The following is a 17,412-nucleotide window of genomic DNA, read 5'->3' as shown; positions in this document are numbered from 1 at the left end:
AGTAAAACCGAATTTTATTTATACGGCCCAGTTTTTGCCATGCGGCCCGAAAAGCTGTCTCCAAATAAGATCCGAAATGACCGGCGGGGCGGGATTAGCGTCCCGTTGAGAACGGCTTTTCTCGAAAGGTGCCGTGGGTCCGCAAACGGACCGAATGGACGCGGTAACCGGTTGGTAATCGGTTTAAACTATTTTTAAAGCAGCTTTAAAGCGGCTGCGCTGTGCGCAGTGCTAGTATTTATGCGTTTTGGAAAACGCTCGGGTAAGTTACAAAAAGGATACAAAATAAGTTAGATGCTCAGTTCCGGGGGCTCGGGCTGGGGGGCAAGTTCAATGTAACTTATTCCTAAATGCTAAGTCTACAGCGGCCGGGACGACCCTCGCTCATTAATACCCTACCTTAGAATAAATACTGCGCTAAACAAGTAGTCCATGAGGGAGTAGCATCTAAGAATCCCCCGAAAGGCCTGTTTTAATGAATGCCAGGCCACGGTGGCGGATTGGGTCAGGGCATCACGTTGGGCTCTTCCTGGCTCTTTTGCGACGGACGGCGGGGGTGCTACAAAATGAGGGGAGTTCTTTCCCGAAGAGTTTTTATTTTCTGGTTCTTCTGCACGGCGATTGAACAAGACCGAGTCTCTCGCGGACAGACCGGGAGCCGACGGGACCCTGTGATACCGCCGAAAAGTCACGGGCCACAGCTGGAGCTCGGTCCTCTGCCGGTCACCTCCCCAGCTTTCGGAGCGGGGCCCCCGGATCCCGTCATTCCCATGCAGGTGGCTTGCCCCCCACGGCCGGCGGATCAGCAGACGGGCTCCTCGCTAGACGCGGGAAGAGGAGCGCTTTGGGAACGTGAGCGTGCTCTTCCGCGGGAGTAAGTGATGAGGCACTGCCTTGCCCGGGGCTATCGGCCGGGCAGGCCTGGCCTCGACAAGTCGGTGCCACCGTGCGAGAAACTAGAGACATCACCAGGGCACAAAGGAGGGGCCCGGTGCCAGTCTGTTTCTGCAGTGACTCGCCTTAAGACAGTGATGGAAAGACGGGGCACAAGCCCCAGATTTGGCAATGACCACGTCTGCAATGAAGTAACGAAGCGCTTGGTTTCTGAACGGGCCCCGCTGAAGCAAAACCCTTAAGTTGTCGCGACCGAGCGGCCAGCCCCTACTTGAGGCAGCGGTCGCGAACAGGACCGCCACCTCGCCAACGGCGTCCCGTCGCTCTAGGCGGTTCAAACTTCCCCGCAGGCCAGGAGACGACCTGGGATTTCGTTAGCGTTCCCACAGGGAAAGACGGAGGCGCCTTAGTAATGTCGAGATCACAGGATGAGTTTGTTCCATTTCCTCTGTGGCGTGATGCTGACTCGGGCTTCCCCTCTGAGTGGTTCCCCCCTCAAACTGGAGAGTGTTTTTGGGTCCCAGGCTGCGTCCTCACCAGTCGCGCACCTCGATCCCCGCCCTATCCCGGCCCAAGTTCCGCCCTCGTTCTGATTGTCCGGTAAGAGATGGTCGGGTTGCCTCGGTGACCAGCTGGTTTGGCCATCGCGGACGGCAACGCCTCTAGCACTTGTTTTCCCCGTGCATCAGGATGACGGGGCATCTGGGAAAATCTCAGGAGGACCCCGCGGGAGGGTGGACGGCGAGGAACCGGGTCGGATCTCGGACGAGGTGACCCCGGGGGAGTGACGAGAGAGCTTATGGTTTCCATTCATCCTTCTGGGAAGCAGAAGCCACCAAAGGGCGGATTGGAGCCCCAGAGATCATCGACTAGCTGGGGTAATCCCGCGACAGAGCCTTCGAAGTGCCCGTGCGACTCCGGTTTTTCCATCGCGACACAAAGCTCCTTTTGATTCCGGCGAGACGGTCGACACGGACCATCGAAGAGGAACGCCGCAGCCCTGGTTGTTGAGGAGGAAGGCCCGGAAAAAAGGCAGAGACTGGGGGACGCCCACCTCGGTGTGTTGAACGTGGAAATGGGCCCTGCGGAGACCTGGCTCCTCGAGCCTTAAGGGTCATCAGACGAGGGGTGAAGGCCACCGAAGCATTCGGTCCTGTCCTCCCCTGGGGGTCGTCGGGCCGATTTACCAAAACGCCTGAGAAAAATCAGGGAGACGAAACTGGAGACATTAGCAGTTGGTCCCTGACATGGAATCCCTCGGCGGCCCGATAGTAACAGCGCTGATAATAATAATTGATATTTGTTAAGCGCTTACTATGGGTCAAGCACTGTTCTGTGAGCCTGTGAGCCCACTGTTGGGTAGGGACTGTCCCTATATGTTGCCAATTTGTACTTCCCAAGCGCTTAGTACAGTGCTCTGCACATAGTAAGCGCTCAATAAATACGATTGATTGATTGATTGATTCTGAGCGCTGGGGTGGATACAAGGTAATCAAGTTGGACACAGTCCCTGTCGCACGTGGGGCTCACAGTCTTAATCCCTGTTTTACAGATGAGGTAACTGAGGCCCAGAGAAATGAAGTGACTTGCCCAAGGTCACACGGCAGACAAGTGGCGGAGGCAGGATTAGAACCCACGTCCTTGGACTCCCAAGGTCGGGCTCCTGCCTCCGGGCTCTTTGAGGGAGAAAAGGTTCCCTGGTAATGCTCGGGGGGGTCTTCTGTTTCCCTGTGACAACTCCTCACACTCCAGAGGCTGCCGGCCTGGGGTGCGCTCACGGCCCGGCCGGAGTCCGAGGAGTCCAACGTGCTCTGGGTGAGTTCCCCCAAATGGCTTAGGTTTTGGGGGTGGAGGGGATCTAAGCCGAATCAGTTGCCAATAATAATAATAATAATGGCATTTGTTAAGCGCTTACTATGTGCAAAGCACTGTTCTAAGCGCTGGCAGGGGATACAAGGTGATCAGGTTGCCCCCTGTGGAGCTCACAGTCATCACCCCCATTTTACAGATGAGGTAACTGAGGCTCCGAGAAGTTAAGTGACTTGCCCAAGGTCACACAGCAGACATGTGGGGGATTCGAACCCATGACCTCTGACTCCAAAGCCCGGGCTCTTTCCACTGAGCCACGCTCGTCAAACCGCATCCAGGCCTAGCAGGCTCACGCGCAGTCGCGGGACCTGAACAGCCCAACCTCCACTAGGGATGCGGTCCTACTTATTAGGCGCCCGCTGGGTCTTCTGGACTGTGAGCCCGTTGTTGGGTAGGGACCGTCTCTATACGTTGCCACCTGCTCTGCGTAGGGACTGTCTCTATGTGTTGCCAATTTGTATTTCCCAAGCGCTTAGTACAGTGCTCTGCACATAGTAAGCGCTCAATAAATACGATTGATGATGATGATGATACGACTGAATGAATGAATGAATGCAGTGGGTGCCAATGCATTTTACTAAGGGGCTTGGGAAAGCACGAAGCAGACAACTGGTCAACCTGCGCTTCTGCCCAACTTGGATTTGAGGGCATTTTTCCATCCTCAGCAGGGAGAAGGCGGAGGATGGAGGAAAAATGCTGGCGAACTCCCCCCTCACCTTCCCCTCATCCACCCCTCACACCCAAGTCCCTTTAAGCGGATGCTCCTAATCGGCCCCGAGAGATGAGGTGGCCGTACCTGAGTTCACAGAGTGGAAAGGTAGTCGGGGCAGGGTTTGCTGTGTCTATACTGCATGATGTAAACGGTGGACTGATGCCACCAGTACAGCATCACGACGGCCAGGATGTGCCAGATCTGGTGGCTGGAACCGAGGTAGTTTAGTTGGCCTGTCGGGCAAAGCAGAGATCAGGTTATTAGCTGCCACATTCGGAGAGGGAAATAGAAGAGACTCACATGCAAAAGGACAGTAGTAGTTGATGGATGTCTACTTAATAATAATAATGATAATAACGAGGGTATTTGTGAACTGCTTACCATGGGCCAGGCACTGTACTAAGCGCTGGGGTGGATACGAGCAAATCGGGTTGGACGTGGTCCCTGTCCCATGTGGGGCTCACAGTCATCATCATCATCATCAATCATATTTATTGAGCGCTTACTATGTGCAGAGCACTGTACTAAGCGCTTGGGAAGTACAAATTGGCAACATATAGAGACAGTCCCTACCCAACAGTGGGCTCACAGTCTAAAAGGGGGAGACAGAGAACTAAACCAAACATACTAACAAAATAAAATAGAATAGATATGTAGAAATAAGAGTAAAAAAATATGTACAAACATATATAAATATATACAGGTGCTGTGGGGAAGGGAGGGAGGTAAGATGGGGGGGATGGAGAGGGGGACGAGGGGGAGAGGAAGGAAGGGGCTCAGTCTGGGAAGGCCTCCTGGAGGAGGTGAGCAGTCTTGACCCCCCTTTTGCAGAGGAGGTCACTGAGGCCCAGAGAAGTCAAGTGTCTTGCCCAAGGTCATATGCAGCCGACAAGGGGTGGAGCCGGGATTAGAACTCGTGACCTTCTGAGTCCCAGGCCCGGGCTCTATCCACTAGGCCATGCTGCCTCTAACATAGCGCATTGGATTAAGACTTGGGGAACTACAACAGAAGCCCGAGGAACAGGCTGTTTCTAAGTGGTCTGGTGATAGTGACAACAGCTTTTTGTGTGTGTGTGTGTGTGTGTGTGTGTGTGTGTGTATATGAGAGAGAGTGAGAGAGTGTCACACACTCTGTGACACTCTGGTATTCCACTCTGGTTGTGTCATCTGCACACTCTGCCTCTGGTATTCCCCAAAGAATCTTCCTTGACTTCTCTCCTTGAGGAAAAATCCATTTTCCTCTTTGCTGTGACCTCTGGGGGCTTTAATAATAATGATGGCATTTATTAAGCGCTTACCGTGTAAGCACGGGGGGCATAGTAAGCGCTTAATAAATGCCATCATTATGATTATTACTGTGTGCAAAGCACTGTTCTAAGCGCCGGGGAGGGTACAAGGTGATCAGGTTGTCCCACGGGGGGCTCACAGTCTTCATCCCCATTTTACAGAAGAGGTCACTGAGGCACAGAGAAGTTAAGTGACTTGCCCAAAGTCACCCAGCTGACAAGTGGCGGAGCCGGGATTTGAACCCATGATCTCTGACTCCAAAGCCCGTGCCCTTTCCACTGAGCCATGCTGCTTCTTTAGGGTCTGTTAATCCCAGGAATATTTCTCTGTTTCTCCTCGGCTTTTGCCACCTTGCTTTCCCGAATCCACCGCTCGAAGGTATTTGTCGAACGCCTCCCGTGTCTCCGCTTAAGGCTTGGAAGAGTACACTGGAGTTAATAATAATAATGGCATTTGTTAAGCGCTTACTATGTGCCAAGCACTGTTCTAAGCGCTGGGGAGGCTACAAGGTGATCAGGTTGTCCCACGTGGGGCTCACATTCTTAATCCCCATTTTCCAGATGAGGTCACTGAGGCCCAGAGAAGTGAAGTGAGTTGCCCAAAGTCACCCAGCTGACGATTGGCGGAGCCGGGATTTGAACCCATGACCTCCGACTCCCAAGCCCGGGCTCTTCCCATTGAGCCACGCTGCTTCTCTATGGACACGATCCCAGCCCTCGGGAGGAGGTGGACACTGAAACCGTCGAGGAGGAGTGTCAGGGCTCAAACAGGACCATCCCTTCTGGCTTGGAACCCAGGTGGACGGGATTTGGGAAAGGCCAAATTTGACACCGGGAAATGACCCCGGTAGGAAACAGGGAAGCGCGTACCTGGAAAGTATCTTTCTGGAACCTTGGAAATGTAGAAGAGGAAAGCGCTAGCAGCAATCATGTACATCACGACTACACGGGGCGCAAACTCCTGCAAAGCAAAGCGTGGTTTTAGCCGAGGCTTCGCCGGGACAGCCCAGGTATCCGACGACGGGGAGATAATAGTAATGACGATGGTATTTATTAAGTGCTTACTATGTGTCGAGCACTATTCTAAGTGCTGGAGTTGATACAAGTTAATAATAATAATAATGATAGCATTTATTAAGCGCTTACTATGTGCCAAGCTCTGTTCTAAGAGCTGGGGAGGATACAAGGTGATCAGGCTGTCCCACGTGGGGCTCACAGTCTTCATCCCCGTTTTACAGATGAGGGAACTGAGGCCCAGAGAAGTGAAGTGACTTGCCCGAAGTCACACAGCTGACGATTGGATTTGAACCCATGACCCCTGACTCCAAAGCCCGGGCTCTTTCCACTGAGCCACGCCGCTTCCCTGTCCCTCATGGGGCTCAAAGTCTTAATCCCCATTTTACAGGTGAGGTCACTGAGGCCCAGAGAATAATAATAATAAACCATTAGTTATTTGTGAAGCACTTACTATGTCCCAGGCACTGTACTAAGCACTGGGGTGGATACAAGCAAATTGGGTTGGACACAGCTCCTGACCCATGTGGGGCGTACAGTCTCATTCCCCATTTTACAGATGAGGGAACTGAGGCCCAGAGAAGTGAAGTGACTTGCCCAAGGTCACACGGCAGACAAGTGGCGGAGCCGGGATTAGAACCCAGGTCCTTCTAACTCCTAGGCGCTTAGTCTATCCACTAGGCCACGTTGCTTCTTACGGAATGGGGGCCGAGGGGAAGGGGAACAAACACCCCGGCGTGATCGGGCCTGGGAGCCGGAAGGTCACGGATTCCAAACCCAGCCCTGCCACTTGTCTGCCGGGTGACCCTGGGCAAGTCACTTCACTTCTCTGGGCCTCAGCGACCTCACCTGTAAAATGGGGATTGAGACCGTGAGCCCCACGAGGGACACGGGACTGTGTTCAACCCCATTTCCTTGCATCCACCCCGGCGCTTAGTACAGTGCCTGGCGCTTCACCGATACCGTCATTATCATTAACCGTTCGACAGCCGGACCAAGAACGAAACGGGCGGCACGTCCCGGCCTCGCTGACCAGAATGAGCCGTGACGACGAGCAGAGCTCTGTCCCGGCGGGTTGGAAGGGAAAGGAGGGAGAAGGGTGCGAGTAACCGAGTCAGATGTGGGACGGTCAAGGCTGTGGCGCAGTAAGGAGTTGAGCGTGGGAGCAGTGATGACGGCCAGCTGGGGAGTGGCGGGTGGACAGTGGAAACACAGGCAGTGTGGCCGAGCGGAAAGAGCTCAAAGCTGGAAGTCGAGAGACCGGGGTCTTGGCCCCAGCTCCGCCACCGGCCTGCCGGGAGACCTCGAGTAGGTCGCATCTCTGGGCCTCGCTTTCTGCATCCGTAAAATGGGGATTCAGAATTGGGATTCCCTCCTTCCTCTCCCCTTCCCCCCCGCCTTACCTCCTTCCCCTCCCTACAGCACCTGTATATATGTATATATGTTTGTACGGATTTATTACTCTATTTATTTTACTTGTACATATTCTATTTATTTTAATATGTTTTGTTTTGTTGTCTGTCTCCCCCTTCTAATAATAATAATGGCATTTATTAAGCGCTTACTCTGTGCAAAGCACTGTTCTAAGCGCTGGGGAGGATACAAGGTGATCAGGTTGTCCCACAGGGGGGCTCGCAGTCTTAATCCCCATTTTACAGATGAGGGAACTGAGGCCGAGAGAAGTGAAGTGACTTGCCCAAAGTCACACAGCCGACAATTGGCGGAGCGGGGATTCGAACCCCTTACCTCTGACTCCAAAGCCCGGGCTCTTTCCGCTGAGCCACGCTGCTTCTAGACTGTGAGCCCGCTGTTGGGTAGGGACCGTCTCTATATGTTGCCAACTTGTACTTCCCAAGGGCTTAGTACAGTGTTCTGCACACAGTAAGCGCTCAAGAAATACGACTGAATGAATGAATGAATGCAAACAGTACAACAGAATCAGCGGACAAGTTCCCTGACCAAAATGAGCTTACAATGAATACGGCTGATTGACTAAACCCACCTAACTTCTCTAACTTTTCCCTCATTATGGACTTCCTGCCAGCTCCTTTTGGGAGCTGAAAATGATTGTGATCTCTAAGCACTCACTAGGCGCCAAGCACCGTACTAACCACTGGGGTCGATCCAAGAGAATCAGGTTGGACAGAAGGGAGAACAGGTATTGAATCCCCATTTTTCAGATGAGGTAACTGAAGCCCAGAGGAGTGACTTGCCCAAGGTCCGGGGACGGAGCTGGGATTAGAGCCTGCGTCCTTCGATTCCCAGGCCCTTTTGTTGCTCCCGGCTCTACGGTTCTGAAGCTTCTCCCAGAGAAAGGAGAGACTTTTCTCCGAGTCCAGAGAGGGGACGGGGATGCCATTCCCGCTGCTTCACAGATTGGAAGAGCTTGATCACCTCGCGCAAATCATCCTTTCTCTACGAAAGGAAACCCGACTAGGAGCCTGTAAATCCGGGCGCTCCCAGGCAACTGCAGTCCGTCATCCGCGGACGTGAGAGGCCTCTTGTGTGGAGGGCATTGCTGCTTCTCCTAGACTAAAACGGGGATGAAGACAGCGAGCCCCATGTGGACCGTCGACGGTGCCCCAATTGATCGGCTCCTCTCTAGCCCGGGGAGGGGAGGGAAAGGGGTGGCGTAAAAAAGCAGCCCCAACGGATTACCTGAACGATGGGGGCTCCTAGGCCCCCGTTGAGCCAGACCCAGTGGACGGTGGGAATCACCCCGTAGCCGGACACGGAGCAGAAGATGAGGGAACGCAGTTGGTGCCACTGCTGAGTGAGGTAACTGGGGTGAATCTGAGCAAAGAACACGGCCAGGATCATGGCGAGCACCGTGATCAGATACACCTGGCGCCAGTACTGGGCACGGAGGAGAAAGAAGGGCACGCGTTACTTCTCGGGAAAACTTCACGACCGCTCGCGACCGCCACAGGAAAACCGGGCTTCTGTCCTCACCACTCCTGTTCCCGCTACTCTTTTCCCTGTTTTTTGGGGAGGGCTTTTAAAACGGTATTTGTTAGGCGCTTACTACCACTACTACTACTACTAATTATGGTATCTGTTAAGCGCTTACTACGTGCCAGGCACCGTACTAAACGCTGGGGTGGATACAAGCAAATCGGGTTGGACACAGTCCCTGTCCCTTGTGAGGCTCACAGCCTTAGTAGGAGGGAGAAAAGGTACTGAATCCCCAATCTACAGGCACCGAGAAGTTAAGCGACTGGCCCAAGGTCACCTAGCAAGCAACCAGGTGACTTTTTAGACTGTGAGCCCACTGTTGGGTAGGGACTGTCTCTATATGTTGCCAACTTGTACTTCCCAAGCGCTCAGTACAGTGCTCTGCACACAGTAAGCGCTCAATAAATACAATTGATTGATTGACTAGCTAGAAGAGGGGATTGGGAGGTGCTAGAAATCAAAACCTACCCGAGGAGTCCCTTGTGAAGGTAAACTTCATTTGCAAATAGAGAACTCTACTTCCCAAAAGAACATGCAGGGTAAGTACGCGCTTGAACAATTTGTGGCTATCAGATCAAGTCGGGCACAAATCCGCATCCGAAACGAAAGCCCACGCGTAACTATTGACTTACATTATTACAATAAAATGCGTAAAAGACTCCTGATACGTAGCAACCAAGAATGCCGATGGAAATCCCTGCGTAATCTAATGCCATCCATCGTCGGCTGGTCTTCTCTGAGCGATGACAGCAGAACAGGTGATAGCCTACGGAGCAAAGCATACACACCTGGAGGGAAACAGCGGGGGGGGGGCGGAGAAAGAAGAGAAGAAATTGAAAGTTCCCATTTTGAAGCTACAACTCTCGAAAACTCCCCAACTGGACGACAGTGAAATGCCGTCTGTCACACTTGGCGGGTTTCACGTACCTCGGGTTAAAAGTGATGACTGAAACGGGTTGTGTCTGGCCTGGAATGGCCTCCCTCTGCCCAACCGCCAAGCTAGCTCTCTTCCTCCCTTCAAGGCCCTGCTGAGAGCTCACCTCCTCCAGGAGGCCTTCCCACACTGAGCCCCTTCCTTCCTCTCCCCCTCGTCCCCCTCTCCATCCCCCCCCATCTTACCCCCTTCCCTTCCCCACAGCACCTGTATATGTGTATATATGGTTGTACATATTTATTACTCTATTTTACTTGTACATATCTATTCTATTTATTTTATTTTGTTAGTATGTTTGGTTTTGTTCTCTGTCTCCCCCTTTTAGACTGTGAGCCCACTGTTGGGTAGGGACTGTCTCTATAATGTTGCCAATTTGTACTTCCCAAGCGCTTAGTACAGTGCTCTGCACATAGTAAGCGCTCAATAAATACGATTGATGATGATGATGTTGGCCAACGGTCAGCCGTTCTGCTCCGAGGAAAGGAGCGGGGATAATAGAAAGGGCTCTGAGAATGGCTTGGGGAGGGGAGAAAGGGAAATCAATCAATCAATCAATCGTATTTATTGAGCGCTTACTATGTGCAGAGCACTGTACTAAGCGCTTGGGAAGTACAAATTGGCAACACATAGAGACAGTCCCTACCCAACAGTGGGCTCACAGTCTAAAAGGGGGAGACAGAGAACAGAACCAAACATACCAACAAAATAAAATAAATAGGATAGAAATGTACAAGTAAAATAAATAAATAAATAGAGTAATAAATATGTACAACCATATATCCATATATACAGGTGCTGTGGGGAAGGGAAGGAGGTAAGATGGGGGGATGGAGAGGGGGACTAGGGGGAGAGGAAGGAAGGGGAAAGAGTACTGGTTGGAAAGAGTCCAACCAGTAGCGCACACCTCCCTGTAGAGCTCCCAATCAGTCTCTCAATAATGGATATTTACTGAGCACTTAATGCGTGCAGAGCACAGTACTAAATGCTTGGGAAAGTACAATACATGGCACAGTGGATACAGCACGGGTCCGGGAAGGAGAAAGTCAAGGGATCTAATCCTGGCTCTTCCACTTGTCTGCTGTGTGACTTTGGGCAAGTCACTTGTCTGGACCTCAGTTACCTCCATCTGTAAAATGGGGATGGAGACTGTGAACCCCATGGGGGCCAAGGACTGAGTCCAACCCTATATGCTTGTACCCACCCCAGTGCTTAACACAGTGCCCAGCACATAGTAAGCACTTAATACCACAATTATTATTATTATAAGTAGTAATGATAACAGAGTTGGTAGACGTGATCCTTCCCACAAGGAGCTTACAGTCTCCAAGTCCTCCACTCAGCATCTGTGAGTCTTTGCGGCAGCAATCCTGCTGGAAAGTTCCTTTTTTTTTAAATGGCATTTCTTAAGTGCTCTGCACACAGTAAGTGCTCAATAAATATGACTGAATGAATGTTTGTTTGAATGAATGTGCCAAGCACTGAGCCCCACGTGAGGCAACCTGATTACCTTGTATCTCCCCCAGTGCTTGGCACATAGTAAGCGCTTAACAAATACCATCATTATTTTATACACAGGGTGGGGAGGGGGGAAAGCAAAGGAAGCAAGTCAGTGTGACGGGGAAGAGGAGCAGAGGGGAAAAGGGGGGGCTTGGTCTGGGAAGGCCTCCTGGAGGAGGCGAGTTTTCAGTAGGGCTTTGAAGTTACCTCATCTGTAAAATGGGGATAGGTGGGACAACCCAATTACCTTGTATCTACCCCAGCGCTTAGAACCGTGCTTGACACATAGTATGTGCTTAACAAATCAATCAATCAATCGTATTTATTGAGCGCTTACTGTGTGCACAGCACTGTACTAAGCGCTTGGGAAGTACAAGTCGGCAACACATAGAGACAGTCCCTACCCAACAGCGGGCTCACAGTCTAGAAGGAGCACTTAACAAGTACCATCATGTACCAAATGCCGTTTTTATTATTATTATTAATAGTAGTACCATTATTATTCTTCTGGTTGAGGAAAATGAACGTTACGTGCCCTGGCACGTCCGGACAAGATCTCTTTCGCCACATCTCTACCGGGCACCACAACTTACCTGGAAGCAAAATAGACAGATGGAACAGATGACGAAGTCTTCCCTGGAGGCGCTGGCGGACGGCAGCACGGACGTCATGTCGTAGATGCCCAGCGTGAAGAAGAGGAGGAAGCCCAGCAAATGGCTCCAGATGTTCACCGTCTCGTTGGACAGGATGAACAGGCTACGAGACAAAGAGGCCGACGCCGGACGCTTCGCGTTCTCGCTCCCGGCCCACCCCGGCCCTCAATTATTAACCCGAAGGAGCTTCGGACGATGGAACCGCCACCCCGCTCTGGAAGGGAGCAGGCCGGGAGATGCTTCGCCCCTAAAAAAACCCTGCTTGCACGGCTCAGTGGAAAGAGCCCGGGCTCGGGAGTCAGAGGCCGTGGGTTCTAATCCCGGCTCCGCCACTTGTCTGCTGTGTGATTTGGGGTAAGTCACATCACTTCTCTGGGCCTCAGTTGCCTCTTCTGTAAAATGGGGATTAAGACTGTGAGCCCCACGTGGGACAACCTGATCACCTTGTATCTACCCCAGAGCTTAGGAAAGTGCTTGGTATTCATTCAGTCAGTCATATTTATCGAGCGCTTACCAGTCTGAGCCCCTTCCTTCCTCTCCCCCTCGTCCCCCTCTCCATCCCCCCCATCTTACCTCCTTCCCTTCCCCACAGCACCTGTATATATGTATATATGTTTGTACATATTTTTTTACTCTATTTATTTAATTTGTACATATCTATTCTATTTATTTTATTTTGTTAGTATGTTTGGTTTTGTTCTCTGTCTCCCCCTTTTAGACTGTGAGCCCACTGTTGGGTAGGGACTGTCTCTAGATGTTGCCAATTTGTACTTCCCAAGCGCTTAGTACAGTGCTCTGCACATAGGAAGCGCTCAATAAATACGATTGATGATGATGATGATGATGCAGAGCACTATACTTGGGAAGTACAAGTTGGCAACATATAGAGATGGTCCCTACCCAACAAGGGGCTCGCAGTCTAGTCCTTCTAGACTGTGAGCCCGCCTTCTATCAATCAATCAATCAGTTGATTGGCCTAGTAGAAAGAGCCTGACTCTGGGAGTCAGAGGACCTGGGTTCTAATCCTGGCTCTGCCACTTGTCTGCTCTGGGCCCTGAGGCAATTCATTCAATCATATTTATTGAGCGCTTACTGTGTGCAGAGCACTGTACTAAGCGCTTGGGAAGTCCAAGTTGGCAACATATAGAGACGGTCCCTACCCGACAGTGGGCTCACAGTCTAGAAGGGGGAGACAGACAACAAAGCCACACAGATTAACAAAATAAAATGAATAGAATAGAATAGATATGTACAAGTAAAATAAATTGAGTAATAAATATGTACAAACATATATCCATATATACAGGTGTTATGGGGAAGGGAAGGAGGTAAGGCAGGGGGGATGGAAAGGGGGAGAGGAAGGAGTGGAAAGAGCATGGGCTTTGGAGCCAGAAGTCATGGGTTTGAATCCCAGCTCCGTCACATGTCTGCTGTGTGACCTTGGGCAAGTCACTTAACTTCTCTGAGCCTCAGTTCCCTCATCTGTAAAACGGGGATTAAGACTGTGAGCCCCACGTGGGACAACCTGATCACCTTGTATCCCCCAGTGCTTAGAACAGTGCTTTGCACATAGTAAGCGCTTAACAAATGCCATTATTACTATTATTATAGGGTCCTGAGTGTGGGAAGGCCTCCTGGAGGAGGTGAGCTCTCAGTAATAATAATAATGTTGGCATTTGTTAAGCGCTTACTATGTGCGAAGCACTGTTCTAAGCGCTGGGGAGGTTACAAGGTGATCAGGTTGTCCCACGTGGGGCTCACAGTTTTCATCCCCATTTTCCAGATGAGGGAACTGAGGCTCAGAGAAGTGAAGTGACTCGCCCAAGGTCACCCAGCAGGCATGTGGCGGGGTCGGGATTCGAACCCATGACCTCTGACTGAGGGGAGGAAGAGAGCTAGCTTGGCGGATGTGGGGACTGCGAGCCCGCTGTTGGGTAGGGACCGTCTCTATATGTTGCCAACTTGTCCTTCCCAAGCGCTCAGTACAGTGCTCTGCACACGGTAGGCGCTCAATAAATACGATTGAGCGAATGAATGAATGACAAAGGCCTCCTTGCTGCAAAACGGTTCGTGGCAGGCGTTGGCCGCTGGGGGCGCTGTTCCCCCCATCTCCCTCCCCCCCGCGGGGTCACGTGACTCCCAGGGCCCCGCCCCTCCCGGGGTCACGTGACCCCCGAGGGCTCCGCCCCCCCTCCCCGCGCGCGCGCCCCTGGGGGATCACGTGCCGCCGTGGGGGGAGGGGGCGGGGCACCTCTGGAGGCAGAGTCGCGCGGGCAGGAAGGCGCGGTATCCGTCGGTGATGTAGGGGTTGTAGCGCAGGAATCCCGGCGCCTGCTCGAAGGTGTACAGGCGGATGCCGCGCGGCAGCAGGACGGGCCAGGCCGGGAGCCCGCCCAGCTCCATGGCCTGCGGGCTCCGAGCCGCCTTCGGGCCCATGGCCCCGCACGCACCGCGCCGACCGCACGTCACACGCGCGCCGCGCCGCCCCGCCTGCCGCCCTGTCCCCCTCGAGCCGGGCGGGGGGGCGGGGCCGGGGCCGGACGTGGTGACGTCAGCGCGCGTCGGCCGGCGTCGGGGGGCGGGGCTTCGCCGGAAGGGCCCCTTGCGCCGCCTCACTACCTCAGGCGGCAGGCAGTCAGTCCGTCCGTCGGGCTGGCTGCCATTTGGCTTTCTTTCCTTTCTCCCTTCCTCCTTTATCTTTCCCTTCCTTTTCCCTCTTTCTTTCTTTCTCTCTTTTTCTTTCTCTTTCTCTCTCTTTCTTTTTCTTTCTATCTTTCGGTCTTTCTCTTTCAGCCTGCCACCTTTCTTTCTCTCTTCCTTTCTCTCTCCTTTCTTTCTCTCTTTCTCTTTCTTTCTCTCTTTCTCTCTCTCTTTCTCTTTTTCTCTCTTTCTCTTTCTCTCTCTTTCATTTTCTTTTTCTTTCTCTTTTTCTCTATTCCTTTCTTTCTTTCTTCCTCTTTTTCTTTCTTTTTCTTTCTATTTTTCGGTCTTTCTCTTTCTGCCTGCCACCTTTCTTTCTTTTTCTTTCTTCCTTTCTTTCTCTCTTTCTCCTTTCTCTCTCTCTTTCTCTTTTTCTCTCTTTCTCTTTCTTTCTCTTTCATTTTCTTTTTCTTTCTCTTTTTCTCTATTCCTTTCTTTCTTTCTTCCTCTTTTTCTTTCTTTTTCTTTCTATTTTTCGGTCTTTCTCTTTCTGCCTGCCACCTTTCTTTCTTTTTCTTTCTTCCTTTCTTTCTCTCTTTCTCCTTTCTTTCTCTCTCTCTCTTTCTCTTTTTCTTTCTTTCTCTCTCTTTTTCTTTTTCTTTCTCTCTCTTTCTCTATTCCTTTCTTTCGCTTTCTTTTTCTTTCTGTCTTCCGGTGTTTCTCTTTCTGCCTGCCACCTTTCTTTTTCTTTCTTCCTTTCTTTCTCTCTTTCTCCTTTCTTTCTCTCTTCTTTTTCTCTCTCTCTTTTTCTCTTTTTCTTTCTCTCTTTCTCTTCTCTTTTTCTTTTTCTTTCTCTCTTTCTTTCTCTCTTTTTCTTTCTTTTTCTTTCTATCTTTCAGTCTTTCCATTTCTGCCTGCCACCTTTCTTTCTTTCTCTCCTCTTCCTTCCTTCCTTCCTTCCTTCCTTCCTTCCTTCCTTCTTTCTTTCTTTCTTTCTTTCTTTCTTTCTCTCTTTTTCTTTCTCTTTCTCTCTCTTTCTTTCTCTTTTTCTCTCTTTCTTTTTCTTTCTATCTTTCGGTCTTTCTCTTTCAGCCTGCCACCTTTCTTTCTCTCTTTTTCTTTCTCTCTCTCTCTCTCTTTTTCTCTCTTTCTCTTTCTCTTTCATTTTCTTTTTCTTTCTCTTTTTCTCTATTCCTTTCTTTCTTTCTTCCTCTTTTTCTTTCTTTTTCTTTCTATTTTTCGGTCTTTCTCTTTCTGCCTGCCACCTTTCTTTCTTTTTCTTTCTTCCTTTCTTTCTCTCTTTCTCCTTTCTTTCTCTCTTTCTCTTTCTTTCTCTTTTTCTTTCTTTCTCTCTTTCTTTCTCTCTTTCTTTTTCTTTCTCTTTTTCTCTATTCCTTTCTTTCGCTTTCTTTTTCTTTCTGTCTTTCGGTCTTTCTCTTTCTGCCTGCCACCTTTCTTTTTCTTTCTTCCTTTCTCTCTTTCTCCTTTCTTTCTCTCTCTTTCTTTCTCTTTTTCTTTCTTTCTCTTTTTCTTTTTCTTTCTCTCTCTTTCTCTTTTTCTCTATTCCTTTCTTTCTCTCTTTCGCTTTCTCTTTCTTTTTCTTTCTATCTTTCGTTCTTTCTCTTTCTGCCTGCCTTTCTTTCTCTCTTCTTTTTCTCTCTCTCTCTTTCTCTTTCTCTCTTTCTCTTCTCTTTTTCTTTTTCTTTCTCTCTTTCTTTCTCTCTTTTTCTTTCTTTTTCTTTCTATCTTTCAGTCTTTCCATTTCTGCCTGCCACCTTTCTTTCTTTCTCTCCTCTTTCTTTCTTTCTTTCTTCCTTCCTTCCTTCCTTTTTCTTTCCTCCCTCCCTCTGTCCCTCCCTCCCTTCCTTCCAATCATAATGATAATGACGGTATTTATTAAGCACTTACTCTATGCAAAGCACTGTTCTAAGCACTGGGGAGGTTACAAGGAGATCAGGTTGTCCCACGGGGGCTCAAAGCCTTAATCCCCATTTTCCAGATGAGGTAACTGAGGCACAGAGAAGTGAAGTGACTTGCACAAAGTCACACAGCTGACAATTGGCGGAGCTGGAGTTTGAACCCACAACCTCTGACTCCAAAGCCTGTGCTCTTTCCACTGAGCTTCCTTCCTTCCTTTCTTTTTCTTTCTTCCTTCTTTCCCTTCCTCTTCCTTTTCATTCCCTTCCTTTTTCCCCCTTTCTTTTTCTTCCTTCCTTCCTTCCCTTCCCTTCCCTTCCCTTCCCTTCCCTTCCCTTCCCTTCCCTTCCCTTCCCTTCCCTTCCCTTCCCTTCCCTTCTTTCTTTCTTTCTTTCTTTCTTTCTTTCTTTCTTTCTTTCTTTCTTTTTCTTTCTTCCTTCCTTCCTTCCTTTCTTTCTTTCTTTCTTTCTTTCTTTCTTTCTTTCTTTCTTTCTTTTTCTTTCTTTCTTTCTTTCTTTCTTTCTTTCTTTCTTTCTTTCTTTCTTTCTTTCCCTTCCTCTTCCTTTTCTTCCCTTCCTTTTCCCCCCTTTCTTTTTCTTCCTTCCTTCCCTTCCTCTTCTTTCTTTCTCTCTTTCTTTCTTTCTTTCTTTCTTCCTTCCTTCCTTCCTTTCTTTCTTTCTTTCTTTCTTTCTTTCTTTCTTTCCCTTCCTCTTCCTTTTCCTTCCCTTCCTTTCCCCCTTTTCTTTCTTTCTTTCTTTCTTTCTTTCTTTCTTTCTTTCTTTTTCTTTCTTTCTTTCTTTCTTTCGCCTTCTTTCCCTTCCTCTTCCTTTTCCTTCCCTTCCTTTTCCCCCCTTTCTTTTTCTTCCTTTCTTCCCTTCTCTTTCTTTCTTTCTTTCTTTCTTTCTTTCTTTCTTTCTTTCTTTCTCTCTTTCTTTCTCTCTTCTTTCCCTTCTTTCCCTTCCTCTTCCTTTTCCTTCCCTTCCTTTCCCCCCTTTCTTTTTCTTCCTTCCCTTCCTTTTCTTTCTTTCCCTTCCTTTCCCC

At 50.0% G+C, this 17,412-nt stretch overlaps 1 protein-coding gene across 1 annotated transcript; it reads right to left on the bottom strand.

Moving 5' to 3' along the window:
• Nucleotides 1-14,238, bottom strand: PAQR3 (progestin and adipoQ receptor family member 3). The gene is made up of 7 exons (XM_038759742.1): nucleotides 14,066-14,238; nucleotides 11,755-11,917; nucleotides 9,363-9,518; nucleotides 8,434-8,631; nucleotides 5,632-5,722; nucleotides 3,560-3,708; nucleotides 1-2,089 (listed from the first exon to the last, which is right to left on the bottom strand). The coding sequence occupies exons 1-6, from the start codon at nucleotides 14,215-14,217 to the stop codon at nucleotides 3,566-3,568; spliced, it is 903 nt and encodes a 300-aa protein (XP_038615670.1). The 5' UTR covers nucleotides 14,218-14,238; the 3' UTR covers nucleotides 1-2,089; nucleotides 3,560-3,565.
• Nucleotides 14,239-17,412: the final 3,174 nt, after the last annotated feature.

The sequence above is a fragment of the Tachyglossus aculeatus genome, chromosome 17 (genome assembly GCF_015852505.1).
Source record: "Tachyglossus aculeatus isolate mTacAcu1 chromosome 17, mTacAcu1.pri, whole genome shotgun sequence".
NCBI lineage: Eukaryota > Metazoa > Chordata > Mammalia > Monotremata > Tachyglossidae > Tachyglossus > Tachyglossus aculeatus.
This window is presented reverse-complemented; position numbering and strand designations above follow the sequence as displayed.